Source organism: Cyprinodon variegatus, unplaced genomic scaffold, assembly GCF_000732505.1.
Source record: "Cyprinodon variegatus isolate N-32 unplaced genomic scaffold, C_variegatus-1.0 Scaffold216, whole genome shotgun sequence".
NCBI classification, from domain to species: Eukaryota; Metazoa; Chordata; class Actinopteri; order Cyprinodontiformes; family Cyprinodontidae; genus Cyprinodon; species Cyprinodon variegatus.
Window position 1 is genome coordinate 629523 of NW_015150669.1, and position 17749 is coordinate 647271.

Genomic DNA, 17749 nt, shown 5'->3' on the forward strand with positions numbered 1-17749 from the left:
TCACTTAAATGTGCCTTTTTCCCAACTTTTCCCCACACTAAGACCAAGAAAACTGTGTTTTATCATAATTTTTGGGTGATTTTCTTGTAATTATTTCAATATGAAACCCGCTGGAACTTCACCAAAAGTTAAATGCTGCACATCATGCTGTGAAGTCTGCTGTTACGACAGTAAAAGCACATCCAAGAAAATCAAATGAATAAGTCTGTATGTGTCTACTGTCTTGGGAAAAAATAAGATCTTGGCGATTTTGGTTGTGTATCTAGGTGTTCAGTAATGCACTGGGAGTACACAAAACTAAGTTCATTGAAATTACACACCCTCCATTGGCAAATCTATGCAGTCCAACAGCAAAGGTAAGAATTTAGCTCAAACAATACTAACTGAATAAAGAATATATAATATTATAACATAAGAGATGTCTTTATAAAATAACTGAGTTCATTTTGTTATTTTGACATTTTCTTGAGTTTTTTAACCTTATCCAGTTGAACTGGAAAGAGATTATATATAAATCAATAAACACATAAATAGACAAAACATTTTCTATTGCAAAGAACCAGGAAATAAATCCGGGAATGTAAAATATTTTCGGCATACTTTTATTTTATTTTGCTTTTACTTTGAAAGGCTTTGAATAATCTTCCAGTTCTGACAGAACAGAACCCCTCACAGTGCAGGACTGTAACAAAGGGTCCTAACAGTGCAGATCTGCAGCTAGACTCTCTTGAGTTTCAGAAACGCCCCTTTATTTTACTTCCTTTGACACAGTATCACAAACAAGCTTCCCTGCAACTCCACTCAGGCAGATGGAAAACAGGCATGATGACCACTTAAAACACTGCTATTGATTTAAATTGTTACCCTATCCGTCCTACTTATTGTAACAAACTGGATTAAATGAGTAAATCCTCATTGGCTTCTATGTAATAAATAAATATCTCTTGAATGATTCTCCACAATCCAGCTTTTCTCAAGAAACAGTAAATTCCAGGTTCTCGTGCTATACTAACCTTAAGTCAAACTAACTATTCACAGTTTAATCTTATTTACACAAAACGTTTAACCAAAAGCCATAACATCATATAAAAAGCTTTTACCCTGACTTTAAAAAATAAATGGAGCCACTTAATTAAGTAGTTTTCTAAAGTTGTATACCTTTCTGCTCTTTAGAGGCAACACAAGCATAAAAAGTAGCATCTTTTATTTAATATAGGCTTTCTGCTCAGGTAACTAGCCTGCAGCCAGTTGCTTAGCAGAAACATTGCCATTTAAGTGTCTGCTAGGCTTTTAAAACACCATTTTCTTTATTAGGAGTTATTGGTAGATCTTTAGTAGCATTGAGACAGTGGCTATTCCTGTTTAACACTTTTCAAACTTTGGTTTATCTTGACAGCAGTGGTTCTTCCAAGCCTATTTGAATAACACAATTGGCATCTACATATTCCCACTGTAGTATGGTAAATCATTCATACCAAAGCAATGTTCACATTCTTAGAATTGGCTCATTTTGAAGAAATGCAAATTAGTTTCTTTCCCTATTGGTTAGCAAAAAGGGGACATCACATCACAATTCAAGTGTAGGTGTAGGAAAACAAAATACTTGGTTTTCCCTAACCAAACAGCAAGCCTTTGGCAAACAATCTAAACATGATCGGTGCTGTAACGGAAAGTTCTCGCTCCATTAATTTTCTCCTACGTTATTTTTGTTTCCTCAATCTTTTCCGTCTATTCTTACCAGCCAAATACCTCACAAAGATGAGCAGATGAAAATCTTGCTGTGCCACTTAATGTTACTGAGTCAGTAGGGTGTCTCCTTACTGCAGAGAGTTGGGATCATATTCATGTAAGAGTGTGTTTAAGTGTGTGTTTTTCTTCCTTTCCCCCTGTTTCTCGGTCGGTTTTCAATGTTTTGTTCCTCAGCGGTGTACAAAGTGGATGGCCTTTGTGTATTGAGGGGAGGGCTGACAGTGTAGAGAACGCTGATTGATGGCTTATTGTGTAACTGGGCCAGGCTTGACCAAACTGGTTAAGTTTTGACCCTCTTTTGGCCCTGTGCCCTCTCATTTTTTTTCTCTCCCAGCTTTCTTTCTTTGTTTACCTCTTGATTTTCTTGTATGTTACAGTCTCGCCTAAGCTTATTCTTTTTTAGTGTTGTTTTTATGTTTTGCTAAACTAATTTATGTTATTGCAATTCTCCTTCTGCCATTTCCCCTTTTTCTTTCCTCAGCCCACCTTCTTTTTTCAGAGATCCTCCATGACAGGTTTAGTCCTTTAACTCCTTCAATCGTGGATCAATTTATAGCACTTATTCATAGCTTTTCTGACATAAACGCTTCCTTTGTAACCTGCAGACAAAGCATAAAAAACCCTACATGTTCTAATTTTACATGATAAACAGCAGTTCTGACCGTTTTACTTTTTAGTTTTTTCTCCTTCGTGCAGTGATTTTCTGCCTCTCTTCACTGCACAGCCTTAGTGATTTATGGTAATTATCCATCTTTGGGGTCATCCATCAAGTGGTTGTTGCTACGCAATGAGAGCAGCTGTTGTTTAGTCAGGGGGAAGCTCCACTGTTGGGGTTAATGCAAGTGAATTCAAAAACCAGCATCTATGCAGGAGGCATGAAACTGTTGTACTGTTAGTGCCTGGAATTTATGGACCATTTATTTTGCATTTAAAATAGTCCTACAATGTGAATCCTCAATTAAACAGAGAAAAAAATGACTTAAAGTAGTATTATATATCCTTTTATCTTTTTTTACAATCCTCAGAGTATTTTTTTCTTAGAAACATAATAAATACATCAACAAAATGTGTTGTTTTTTTTTAAAATAAAAGCTTTAAAGGATGGCCAGAATGTTAATAATTAAGCACTTTTACCTTGGATTAACACTGTGACCAGCATCACCAAGCTGCGGTCCGCCAAGCTGTACTTAACGGCTCTTTAAACGTATCCATCCTTCTAATTTACACTGCATCCTCCCCACTGTGGTGGAAAGCCTTGAGCTTAAGAAACATGCACAGATTTCGTGATAAAAGCCAGTCATAAAAGCAGACATCAGACCAAACAACTCATTCCATGGATTTTAAAATGTTAAAAACTGCTTCACTTTCTAACTGTAAATTCTCAGGTATCAGGCAAACTCAAAACGGCAACTGGACTTTCATCTTCAGTGAAAGCCTAGTTTCCTCCTGTTTAAGCCTGCTTCGTGGTTGTTTCACTTTTTTGTTATTTGCATCGAGATTTCAGTCATTCATACACACACTCACTCATTGATGGTGGAAAACTACATTGTAGCCGCAGCTGCCGTGGGGCTCAATGACGAGGCGAGGCTGCGGTACAGCGGTGCCACCAGACCCTCTAACCACCATCAGTAGGCAATGCAGGTGAAGTGTGACACTAAAAGCCAGAGCCGGGGGTTTGAACCAACATCCCTCTGGTTGCAGGGTAAACTCCTTCTTCTGACACCACTATCGAGAAGCTATATTTGCTGCTTATTTTGATTGATCATTGATCAATGATCTAATGTGTGCAATTGATACTATCCACACTTATAAATACATACTTCTTAATGTTTCAATATAACAAGGTCTTTAAGTAAATGTAGTCCATTTTCGGTTAATTGTTTTCAAAAATCCTGCTGTTGTTTCCTGTTGATGAAAGGTGATTTCTGTAAATTGAATACAGTCTGGCTCCAGCGGAAAGAATAATGATGTTGGCAGTATAAATGCTGTAAATGCTTCTAAAGCAGCATTACATTAGAAAAAAGTAGCCCAAATCCTAAGCGTTTCTTCAATTTATATTTTAAAAAATGAAAAGAGAAACTCTTGAGGAGCTATAGCGATTCACAGTCCAGGAAGGAAAATTCTGATAATAACAACTTTAAGTCTATCATGGTATAGCGACAAGAAAAAAAGTTAAAAAAAGCCCTAATTTTAACCGACATCGAAAGTAGGAATGCAGGTTATAGATTTTCTTAAAGTATGCTAAATTTAAAATGGACTTAGACAAACTTTATTGTCATTTTTTACACTCAGGGTGTATCCAAAATGAAATTTCATTCAGTACAGCTCTCAAGAAATTTCCATTTCTTAAATTGCAGCAGTAAAAATAAAAAATAAAAGAGCCCATCAATATATTTAAAAAATTTTGTTTTTTTTTAACACATTATAAACACATAATTTTAAAGAAACAGGAAGCTTTTAGTTTTCTGAATAATAAAATAAGGTGAACGGAATAAAATATGTGAATGGTTATAATCCCCAGTGAACAGAATGTCACGCAGACAGACTGTCAGACTGTACTGGCCCGTTCACGTCAAACGAGAGCCGTGTCTCAGTAACTGTGATATAGTTCTTTGTTTTCAGTCTAATCCAACAATTAGTGGTGGCAACATTTGGCTGCTGTTAGCTGTGCTTCTAAAAGAGTGTTTATGGTTCCTCTCAGAAGATTGTTAAAACTGGGCTCCATGAAGTGCATTAACTCACAAATCAGCTGCACTTATTGGTGTTATATCTTTTTCTGTCATGGCACAAATGCTTTACCCAAAGCCCTCCACTTTTAATTGTTGGTTGAGAAGTTGACGTTGGTCCTCCACTTAGCCCAGCGAAGTTGGAGCTACATATGTGATAACTTCATGAGCTTGTGATATTTCATACTGATTTTACATCTTTGGCCTACTCTTTGTTGGTCTGCAACATAAAATCCCAATAAAATATATTAAATTTAGCAAATATAACATGGCAAAATGGGGAGGGTAAAAATACATAAGGAGCTACACACTTCAACCATACCCTTATTAGCTTTATTCACCCAAACGTAAAACAAATGGAAAAAAAGAAAATTAAGATTATATAAACTAAACCCTGAGGCTTTTTTTTATAATAAATAAAACAAATAGGGTGAAGAATCTGTTTAACAAATGATTTCTGCCTATACTGAGTCATTGTTTGGCTTACATGGAATAAACCACTCTCACATCATTGGTAATTAGCATCATTAATGCTTTATCCATACTTTTGCATATAAATTAAACCAGATTGTGTAACAAATTTCTGTGCAGCACCACAGCAATGATCATAGGATTTGGTTAAGGTGGGGTGCCGGTGGCTGTGGAGCAGGAATGTTTGCAGTAGAGTTGAGCAGAAAGGGTTTGAATCTGTTGCACCAATGATCCAACGGCTGCTGTTTCATCTCAGAACAAGTGGGCACTGACAGTTCAGGGAGAAGGTGATTTATAGACCAACGTCACTAACGTGGAATGTCAAAACGCTCTGACAATTCAAGGAGGTTGAGGGGAAGTAGTTTATTTCTTCACTGATTTAGTATTTTTGTGTCTTTATAAATCCATATATTTTATGAAGGTAATCTAAGGGGGAATCTGAGATGTCGAAATGATTTAAAAATGCTTTTAGCAAAATTTGTTCCCATAATTGCAAAGTTGTTTTTTTTTTTTTTTTTTTGAAGAGTCTTATTTGTGGCTGATAATCTTCTTGAAGGGGAAAGGATGAACATAAACTCATATAGACGCATAAAAAATTATGTCTCAGAAAGACAAGGAGAGCAGGTTCTTGTGCCAAAAGTGGTGCAGCAACCTACAGTCTCCTCATAAATGAGAGTAATGAGACTGAAACCGCATAAATGCATAGGAACACTATGTTCATCCAACCCGTCTTCACTACTTTATGTATCATTTTTCAGGGCACAGGAAGGCGGAAAGTAATATCTGCCTTCAGGACAACAAAGTATGTAATAGGGCATGTATATATATAGTGAAGCACAAAATTAAACCTCTGAATAGTATTGAAGATCATTTTAAATTAAACTGATTTTTTGCTATTTCTTATTTAAATAATAAAATAATGTAAAAGAAGTAAATATTCAAAAAGCTTTTAAAATGTTTTTGAAAATGGTTCTTTAACAACAAAGTCGCTCTTTCTAGCTTTTCGTCTTACGACTGTCATTTGACAATTCATTGGGTTATAAGCATCAAGTCTTTAAGGATGTAAGAAATCGAGGCCAACATCCTAATGTTAGTCAAATTAAAAATATACTTCAATCCTAAAACTGTTGGCACTATGACCATTCATAGACCTAACTGTACATTATATTTTCCTATAGGATATAAGATTTACAAGGAGTTTAACTTTTGTATTTCTTTGTTTGCTCTCAGCTCAATGAGATGCAATCATCGAAACTGTTCTATGAGAGTTAGGATAATGTCAGGCTTTAGGATTGAAATGCCTGTTGGACAATTTTCTCTTTTGATGTTTTATCTAATCTTGGTAGGTTAAATACTGAAATCTCTGATTGTTTCTTCACATTTAGCATTTGATCTATTCCCAACATTTTGTTTTGTAAAAGCCTCAAAGTGCCTTCTTGGTGTACTTTTGATTTAGTTGAACTCAAAAGTACAGCCTCTATCAAAAACCTTCAGCACGGTGTGTGTCTTTTTTATTATAATCCCTAACAGAAGAATGTGTTTCCATTAACATTTTTTTTTGCACATTTTTAAATATCACATTAGAAGAGCTTGATGGAAACAGCGATAAATGTATGAATTTCGCAAACATTTGTATGCTCGCTTGAAGTGGTTTTTGACTGTTTAGATTTAATTGTCAGTAATCGTTCTGGTGATTTGTTCATGTGAGGCTCATCCCCATTTTCACTTATCCGTGGTGAGTCTGACTTAGTGGAAAAATTGCAAATCTTCTTTTCGAAAGTAAGCTTGAATGAGCCATGCTAACAGCTTATTTTAAACAGAGCCTGCACCAATAAAATGGGCTTATGCGTTCTCCAACACGTGTTTAATAGGCGGGTACAGGATTGGGCATGTGCATTTTTTTTCTAAAAAGTGGAGAGAGCGGATCTTTTAAAAAATTCACGAAAATCCTCCACCTTTAAGTCTCATGTTGGCACAAACCATGGCTAACACTTGCTTACATGATAATGTAAGTCAAACTTGTCCAACTAAAACACATTTAATAAAACTTTGATCCATTGTTCCGGCCAAACCTTCAAATTTGCCATCAGAAGATGGTATGATACAAATGGCCAAAGACTAAAACCTCATAAGTAGGTTAAGAAAAATATACAGGTAGATCTTTTTGTCCTTAATACTGGGGGTAACCCTAAAATAATCCTCTATTATATCAAAGCTGTAAACATCAATGCCAGCATTATTTCATTTATGCTGTTTAAACACAGGTTTAATGGTAATAAATAATTATTAATGCTTGAAAACTGCACAACTTGCAGAAAACAGTGACTTCAAATTCTGTAAAAAGGGTAAAAGCTTGAGTAAAATAGGTAAACTACTAAAAGCAAGTTCTTTTGATACGCAGACAAAAGCAAATATTTTTCGGATGGAAAAAGTGGATGAAGAGAAAGCAAATCATTACCATATGATTTATACAGCCCATATTAAACCTAATAATACTCCAGTCCTTTCTCAGGGTTCTTATTTGAATTAATTTAAAGTGTAATAAGAATCTGTTGGTTTAGTTTTAAAAAGTAGAACAGCTGGCTTGACTAATATCACCATGATTGTGTTCTGTTTGATATCACTTCTTTTTCTATTGGCTTTCACTTTGAGTGATCATTGTTAGGACAAACCTTAAGAATTAGTTGCCCTAGTTCATAAACTTGCCACATTGCTATTGCCAATGTTCTAAATGACTAAATGAGCATAAAGTTCAAATGGTTGTTTTTATTTTTGTTTTGTTTTTTGTAGAAACACCTTAGTTTGGAACCTGATACAAGTTTTAAAGTGAAACAATGGACACCAAACATATCATTAGACAGTTAATTTGCATTCTTGCCAAAAAGAAAATGCCAATTACCAGCGTTTAAGCAACATCTTTTTTCCCATGAAAATGTGCACATTTCTCCATGCTATAGCGAAGGAAAGATGGCAAAATCTCTAATTATTCAATGTTTTTTTTTCTTTTATCTAATGCAGCAGGATTCTACAAAAATAGAAACAATTGCCTGACTGTACAGCAACCACTGTGAGGATGAGGCTGTTCTGAATAGTTTAATTTCCCCAATATAGTAGCGCTTTGAAAATCTGAGATGGTGGATTTGTCCAACATATGAGCTACAGGAAAGCCCAGAGCTGTTGTGCCATATGGTGGACTGCTTCATGTGGGTTTAGGGAGGAGGGGGCAGGGAGTACTCTTAGGTAAGCCTTTACAAGTCTCTGCTTAGGAGAAAATGTTCTTCATTTTAAGTATTTTGTAGAATTCATCAGAATTTTCGTGACATGCTTTGCAGAAAACATTCAACTTAACTAAAGGGTAACAAACCTAGGTTAGGACAGGCTGTTGGTCTTTGCCAGTTTGCATTCATCTCAGCCGTCATCAGACAAGTCCAAAGAGATTGTCAAGTCCCATGAAACCACAACCACAAGTTCAGCATTGAAAAGAGAAGCAGGAATGGACAGAATGATGGGAAAAGTAGGGAGGAGACAGATATTGCCTGACATTACTGAGCATTACCATAATTGGCTTTTCTACATGATAGGACAGAGGAAATAATAATGTCATTTTATTTACAGCCTTCTCTCTGCCCGAACACGCACACAGTCATGCACACCCCACAGGTCAATGACACACACTGATCAGGCCTGTCCAAAGCCATCAGAGGTGAGTGGCAGGGAATGGAGGGACCGGTGACAAAGCGAAACGGCAGAGAGAAATAAGACTGCCACGCCGGAGCTGCCTCTTTGAAGGGCCGCTAAACGCTCTGAGGGAGCCTTGTTGGCCGCCCCGCCACAGATGCGGGAGCTCGGCACACTGGGTAAATCAGCAGGGTGAAGGCTGCTGGAATTGGACATTAGCACTGCAAATGAGAGTGGGGATTGCCCTCTTCTCTGAGACAACATGAATAAATGAGAAAGGCTTAAAGGGGAATGGGTGTGTGCTGTGTGTGTGTATACTTAAAAAAAAAAGAGGAAAAGAAGCTGGGCTGAGGTTGTCGGTGCCATGTCATGGTCAGGTTATCTGGTATCTTGAAACATAACATTTTCCTCAACAAGCATTTACTACATTTTCATTTTAGTGACAACACTTACCCATGTTGAAACATTTGGGAATGCTTGGAGGACTTACATGTGATGATTTTCAACAATGACTGCTGTAAGTCTAAAGAAAACTAAATAAAACTCTTTTTATAAGCTTGAAAGCATCATTGTAAAGCAATAAAAAATATTCCAAGATTGAGCCATGGACAGTCATAAGATTCCTCTAAAAGACCCCTTCTAGAAAAGTAGTACAAAAACAACAAATAACTTACATTTCTATTACTAAATACTACTACTGACTAAATCTATAGTACGATCTCAATGTTTTATTTAAAAGCAAACAAATATTGATGGCGTAGCTAACAAATATTACCAACTACAAATATCTGGGTATTAAAGGTTTGATATTATTCACATTTGTTTATTATTGTGGATTCGATGAAATATAGAAAGATGCCCATTATATTTCAATTTAGTTAGTTTAGTTAGTTGAGTACTAACTCTATTCCATTCTAGTTTATGTGAATTCCGCTGCTCAATAGACGTAAGGCCAATGTCTGTATAGCTGAAATTTAAAATAACTTTTTCCTAGTAAAGGTTTAACTTCCCAATTATGACTGTCTTCATTTTGTGATCAGTAATATTTCAGGAAAAAGTGCAGTTTTTGTCTTTCAGCCTGCTGCCTGGCAGAGGTCAACAAAGGACATGTCAGCGCTGCGTTCAACTATGCTTACTCTGGCACTTTTTCTTACAACTAAATTGACTTTTGACGAGAAAAATAACACTGACATACCTTGTAACATGATTTTGATACACACTTTCTGCTCCATATTATATCAACTACAAATAGATAGTGATATATAAATATTCTGTAGTTGCATGTGTGCAGCTTTTAAAGACAGTTAAAATACAATGAATGATTTAACTATCAAAAACTGTATTCTGATATTTTATAATCAAAACACATATTGGAGATTGTTATAATTACCTTTAGTCAAGTGCTTAAGGATAACATTTGATATATTGCTTGGTGCAGCTGGTTAAGAGCATATTATTTGCTTTGTATAGAAGATAAAAACTGACATTGGTGCATTACTTGGATTCTCATAAGTATATAGATCACTCATTTAACCATATCCTGTAGAGGACATTTTTTTTCTTTTTATTTTTTTAACACAACTTTTGTTAAGCCTTGGATTTGCACATACATGCATAACCGTTGAATATTTTTGCCTTAGATGAGGAATGTGGTTTCGAGAAGAAGGCGTACATGTGTGCATGTGTGCGTATGTCACTGGGGTTGGGAGAAAAAAGGGAGGGGATATCCTACTGTGGTGTCACCTGTCTACAGCAAAAAATCCTGGACTCTCTGGGCACAACAATAGTGACAGGATCCTCTCCAGACACAGATGGCTTCGCTTTCCCCCCACCAGCCACATTGCAGCTCTGCTTGCACCTGACACACCGTGACACTTAGGATACACACAAACATGTGCAATGCGCACCCACAACTGATCGGCCACACCTGCGGTATGTTCTATGAAAGTTGAAGCTGCAATGAAGAGATGTGATTATTGTCACGATTTTATTTTCCTGATATTATTAAGCTGTTTAACTTTAGTCCAATTGATTTCTTTTTTGTCAGATACACCAACACACACACCTCTTGTTCATAAGCCTAAACACATCTCTCTTCCTCTCTTTTCAGAACTTCTCTTTCGCCTATCCTCCCTGACAGCACAAAGTGGGCTTACGTTTTTGATTGACAACCACAACAGACACTTTTCTCCCCCCCATCCTTCCCCTCCAGCCTCCTGTTTTAATCCCCTTCCCATCCTGCTCTCCCTCCTTCCCTTTGCTTCCTCTTTTGTTCTGAGTGACGCTTGAAAGCCGCCATGTCAGCATCTTTTCCATCTCTGATTGCCTTATTAGCCGGCGGTGGCACCCGCAGCTTTTCTGACACAGATGGTGAAGGAAGAGGAGGAGGTGGAGGCTCGAGTAGGGGTGAAAAGGGAAAAAAAAATGGCTGACTTGTGTTTGTTGTTGTTACTTTCTGCTGCACTTCCTTCCCTCCCATCGCTTTTCTGGCTTGTTTGTGTGGACACTGACACCTTGGGCTGACACTTACATACTCCTGACACTGATGCCTGTCAGGGTAACATACAGAGGATGGCAGGAAAAGAGTAGACTTTAGTGTTAGTGTGCTGGCATTGTGTGTGTATTTGTACTGCTGTCAGGTTTCTCGCTCTATGTTTTGTCTTTACTCTTCTCCCTTTGACTTTGTCTTTGCATTCATTTCAATACGGTGGTTTGCATATTGATGGGGAGGATGAGATCATTTGAAGGAGTTACAACAACAAAAACTTGAAAAGATGTGAACTCACAAACTACATTTATTCATCAATTCTCACTCAATAAGTAACAGAGATTTTTTTTTTACTAATATCTATACACAAGTTGTTTACACAAATTTGTTTATGTGCACTTAAAGTACAGAGCAAAAAATGTAAAATATATTAAAAATGCATTACCATTAATAGTAAAAATAATGAATCATATCACAAGAAAAGTGTGAATAGGAATGTCCATGACCTTCAGAAAAGACTAAATATACCATCGTAGAAAGAGTTGGGGTTAGCACAAACATCAGCACACAGCTGATGTTTCTGTTAGAGGAGCCTGTTTCCAGGGACACAGAGACATAAACCAGGTGTAAGATTTGTCACTGTTAAGACATAAAAGCAATTATCTTTGCAAAAGTGCACTGTGATTTCAAGTAGGAAAGACGTATTGATGCTCTTCCTTATAACAGCCAGGTGTTAGACCTCAGGCTTATTTCCCAGATGTTTGGGGACCTCAGGGACATCAACAGTTATGTCCACTCTGATCATAGGAGAGAAAGCTACAGTTGTTTGAAGCTGACAGCAAATCTACCTCCTCACCGATGATACTATGGCACTTTAAACAAGCATCTTATGAGGGATAGGTTAAAAGTGAGCTTTTTTTAAATTTTTTAAACCTTTTGCAACCTAGGTTATCTTAAATGTATTTTAACATGGTTATATTTGTAAACTGTGCAGGCATTTGCTTTTCTAAAATGATATAACATGGCAGTCTGAGCACACAGGGAGCACAGGCGGTAACAACATGTCTTCTCATGTCCACTAGCCGTTTCCTAACATCATGCTGTGCGGACTTCCACAACCGATGCCAAGTCAACTCAAGCCAAGCATGGCTTGGCAAGCCTGGTATAACTGGCATTTCGTTCCACTATTTCTAACTTGTTAATACGCAGTATGTGGAAATTTAAGCAGATCATTGAAATTTGGAACATATTAACAAAAAAAAATGAAATGTTCTAACCTTTTTGGGGTAATTTTCATTTCTTCTGAAATTAAATTGAATATGCCCTTACAAAAACTAAAAATCTTGCGCATAATCCCGTGTAAAAAAGATTTCTTGCATCAATGACAATTTTTTTCTTTGAAGTAGAATTTTGCTATATGCTGTTTTTCGAAAACATATTATGTATGTGTTATTCTTGTATCTACTCAGACAAATTTGATTACAAAAAGTTTCTTGTGGTTTTTGATTTCAGAAAAAAAGATTGCTTCCCATAATTTTTTATTCCTTATCCCAGCTGCCTGAAATATTGTAAACACTAGACAATATTTCAGTTCGGGACTGGAGTGGAGAAAGATTTTCTGTAATTTTGAGATTGTGGATGTGGGACTTTTTATTATTGCAAACCTTAGTTCTGTCCGAAGACTACAGTAATACCAACATTTTTGATGGATTACTGCTTCCACCACCCACATATTGTACAAGTTTTGTTCTTGTTGGTCAAATGCAACAAAATAAAGATAGAAAAGTATCCAAATTAACACTCTCTTTTTTTTATTTTTCTTCTAGCTTATGGACCTGACGATGAGTTTAAAACAGGGAAACCTGATGAAGACGAGCACCTCATGGACGATTGTCTTTCCCTTGATGGTCAAGATGGAGACTATATCTTTAATGATGATGAAGACCCAAGGGAACACTATAGCTGCCAGAACTCTCCCCTTAGCAATGGCACTAACCAAGATGCTGGATATGCTTCCCCTCTCAGTACTACGAGCGATCAACTGGTGGATCTTAAGACCACCACTTCCACCTCTAGTGATCAAGAGAAGCTAGAGGAAAAGCTTGGGGAAGGCACTGAGTCAATGGATGCCCTCTCTCTTCAGGACAGTCTGACAAAAATGAAAGCTGTCTATGCAAACTTCATTTCAGATGCCGCCTGGTCCAGCATTGCTGTGGATATGCTTAAAAGTAAACAAGGTAATAATTTGGCAGCTAGCAATGGTAGAGGTAGCAATTACAAAGGCAGCAATGGGTTTCTGAATAATCACAGTTCAAACCACAGCCATCTAAAGAGCAGATTTAGTGGTAATGATACCCCAGTCACCACTCAAGTAAACAGCAGCAGCACGACTACACGGACAGTCTCAAGCAACAGCAGCACTGGCACTAGCTCCGCCAACACTGGAGGATTAGCCTATGACTGGCATCAGGCAGCTTTAGCAAAAACTCTTCAGCAAAATCCATACCAACTCCTTCCTGAGCCAAGCCTCTTCAGCACCGTGCAGCTTTACAGGCAGAACAACAAATTGTATGGGCCAGTCTTTACTGGAGCCAGTAAGTTTCGATGTAAGGACTGCAGTGCTGCCTATGATACCTTGGTTGGTTTGACTGTGCACATGAATGAGACTGGCCACTACCGTGATGACAACAAAGATCCAGAGGATGATCGAAGTAAGAAGTGGTCCAAACCACGTAAGCGGTCTTTGTTGGAGATGGAAGGCAAAGAAGATGCTCAGAAAGTTCTCAAGTGCATGTATTGTGGCCACTCTTTTGAATCCCTGCAAGATCTTAGTGTTCACATGATCAAAACAAAACACTATCAGAAAGTGCCTCTAAAAGAACCAATGCCAGCTCTCACATCTAAACTTGTACCCCCAACCAAAAAAAGAGCATTTCAAGACTTAATGTCCCCAAGCTCACCAGAGTCTGTGTCTCCTGGCATATTCTTTGGAGACTCTCCAAAAGACCAAAAAGCAGCTAATCCCTATGTCACTCCTAATAACAGATATGGTTACCAAAATGGGGCCAGTTATACCTGGCAGTTTGAAGCCCGAAAGGCGCAAATTCTCAAATGCATGGAATGTGGCAGCTCCCATGACACATTGCAACAGCTTACAGCCCACATGATGGTCACTGGACATTTTCTGAAAGTCACAAATTCAGCCTCTAAAAAGGGTAAACAATTAGTTTTGGATCCTGTAATTGAAGAGAAAATTCAGTCGATTCCTTTGCCTCCCACCACAACTCGTCTCCCGGCGCCCAATGGCCAGCCCCAGTCTGACTCACCTTCGCAGCCATGCAGCCCCAAAGAGAAAAATGAGGATAAAATAGATAATGAGGCAGAGGAAGAGAAAGTAGAATTAGGCGAAACTGATAAAAAAATTAAAGAGGAATATGAAGACCCAACTGAAAAGTCTGACAAGCCTGTTAAGACCAGATCTTACCAGTACCTTACAGAAGAGGACTTAGAAGAAACACCAAAGGGTGGCCTAGACATCTTAAAGTCTTTGGAGAATACAGTGTCAAGTGCAATCAGCAAGGCCCAAACAGGAGCACCAACATGGGGTGGCTACCCCAGCATTCACGCTGCGTATCAGCTCCATGGATCCCTTAAGTCTACTTTGTCCTCCTGTGCACCGGTTCAACCTCTATTCAGCAACTCCAACTTGAAGGTATTGTCCTCTGACATGGCCTCTTTGATCCATTCACCAAATAGCCCCTCTCCACCTCTTAGCCAAAAAAACAATGTGCTGGCTATGGAGGAGCTTGTGGAAAAGGTGACAAGGAGTAATTCGACAAATGATGAAAAAGATGAAACTAAGTGTATGTCTACAAAATCACCATCGCAAAGTACCAAGGCCAGTGCAGATGCTGCCCCCAAAGTAGTGCAAATCTCTAAAGTTGAGATCCCTCTTGATCTAAAAGGTACAGAAGAGCAAACTGAGCCTAAAACAGAAGTAAAGATAAAAACTGAGGATGAATCACCACAGAAAACAGGTATCAATGGCTGCAATAGCCTTAGCATTATCACTGATAATTTATCTGAGCAATCTCTTGTGAGCCCTCTCAGTGCTTTGCAGTCTGTTATGAATAACCACTTGGGGAAAGCCGCAAAAGTTCCAAGACCTTCTGTGGACCCATTTACAATGCTTTATAAGATGAGCAGCTATGCCCACACTAAACAAGCAGAGCCATCAAGTCAATATAATAATGATAATAATGATCAGCCCATAGACTTAACAAAATCCAAAACCAGCAATGTTGGTTCAGCTAAAGCTAATCCTATAACACCAAACAATAATAATGCAAACAATGTTAAAGCAGTTTTTAGAAATTTCTCCCAATCATCATCTTCACCCCTTCGAGAGAATGCTTTGATGGATATTTCGGACATGGTTAAAAATCTCACGGGCCGTTTAACACCTAAGTCTACTACACCATCCTCTGTCTCAGAGAAATCAGACATAGACGGCTTTACTTTTGATGACAGCATGGAGGAGCTCTCTCCCATCCAAAGAAGGAAAGGCCGACAGTCAAACTGGAATCCTCAGCACCTCCTGATTCTCCAGGCCCAGTTTGCCTCTAGTCTTCGGGAGACACCTGAGGGAAAGTTCATAATTAGTGACCTGGGACCTCAAGAGCGAGTACACATTTGTAAATTTACCGGTCTCTCCATGACCACTATTTCGCATTGGCTGGCCAATGTAAAGTACCAGTTAAAAAGGACAGGTGGAACAAAGTTCCTCAAAAACATTGACTCTGGCCAACCTCTGTTTTTGTGTAGTGACTGTGCTTCACAGTTCAGGACTCCCTTGTCCTATATTAACCATTTGGAGACCCACTTGGGATTTACCTTAAAGGACCTCTCCAAACTTTCTCTAGACTTACTTGAACAGCAGGCAGTAACCAGAATTGCGGAAAAGACGTTAACGTCTTCTGGACTTAATGAAGATGATACTGGCTCAGCGTATCAGTGCAAACTGTGCAACCGGACATTTGTGAGCAAACATGCAATCAAATTGCATCTTTGTAAAACACATGGAAAGTCACCAGAAGACCATCTGATCTATGTGAAGGAACTTGAAAAGTTAGATAAACAGTGATATCGATGATATGGCATGATATATTCTTGTTGCACTAAAACTCTTAAGTCTCAATCTGTCAACACAGGTTGTGCCACAGCTGTTTCATATAAGATTTAACACCATATATTGTAATTATTCATTGAATTTGAATAAAAAAGGTTTTATTTGCAATAACTCGGAAACAGATTGTTATGGTTGCTTTTACACATTTCTACAGATTGGTGCAACAGACTCAGCACTATAGAGTCATTGATTAATTGTTATTTCATCAATGCACTGCATTTTAACTGAGCCTCTAGCAGTAGTCTGCTGTTTTCAAACTGACCTATGCTCTTGTGTTCATCACTGTTTATTTTAGAATAAATATATTTTACCGTATTTTGCATATTATGAAGCTGTGCATGTTTTCATGTAAAGCAATGAGAATGTTAGGTCTGGTTACTTTCAGTCATAATGGCTTAATTGATGTCCCCAATTAACAAAGCTAACTACTTTAAAGTTTAATGGATAAAGATAGTGTTCCAAAATGATTCTGCACTTTCAGTGAGCCTAAACCAATGAAGGAAATTTGATTTAAAAAGATCAAGTTTGGTTTTAAGGCCCTTAATCGAACCATGATGTTGTTTATTTACCATTATGCCACAATGAAATTTCAGGCATCTGTTTTTCCTGAAACCCAAAATTCTTACTTGTCGTCTTTTTAACATGTACAGTACTTGCTTAGAAGCCCATCAGAATTATCATGAAGGAGCTAAAGTTTTAAAGGTAATAAAGTTAAAAACTCAATGTAAAAAATAATATTAATAAATAATGTATGTTGGCATATCTTGCTACTTACAAGTTCAGTATTATTTGTACTGTGTGGATTTTTATGGTGTTATTTTCTAGACCATTTCAGAGGTTGATGGTGTGAAGCTACAGATTACTGTTGGACCAAAAATGTCCTTTTTTCAGTGAGTTGTAGGTCCCTTAATGTGCTTTTTATGAAATTACATTTCTGACATCTGATTTGATGTCAATGACTGTATATAAGCTTGAAATGATTTGCTCTCAAGAGTTCCAGGTTTTTGTCATGACCAGTTATTCTAAATGGCATCCTTTATCCTAAGTTGTAAAATAAATGTCATGTCCTGGAATAAAGTACAGTGTGTTTGGAGTTTTTATTTTTATTTTTTATAATACAACGATGCTGTAATTGCAAGAAATTGTTAGGGTTAAGCCACAGTGAATCATAGGCTGCCATCAAGTTCTTCTAAATGTTCTCTTACACCAAATCTTTTAAATGACTTAATTTAGCATTCCATTTAACTTCCATACATATATCCAAACCATCTCAGCCAAGCTTCTTCATTTGTATCAAAATAATTGAATCCAGGTTCTAAACCTGTCTATTTTGGTCATTCTCAGTGCAAATCATAAGTCTTTGCTTGTCTACTTCTAGCAGTAAAGACTTTAATAATTTTAGAGTCCTTCATGCTTCTACCCCACAGAGTACACTACAGACATCCCACC

General features: G+C 37.6%; 1 protein-coding gene across 1 annotated transcript in view; it reads left to right on the forward strand.

Annotated features, from left to right (window-relative positions):
* The window catches only part of LOC107088376 (teashirt homolog 1-like), a 43965-nt gene extending 26594 nt beyond the window's left edge, over positions 1 to 17371 (forward strand). The window contains exon 3 of the mRNA XM_015380505.1: positions 12939 to 17371. Coding sequence (XP_015235991.1) covers positions 12939 to 16255 — 3317 coding nt within the window. The 3' untranslated portion in view covers positions 16256 to 17371. The remainder of the gene's footprint in view (positions 1 to 12938) is intronic.
* Positions 17372 to 17749: the final 378 nt, after the last annotated feature.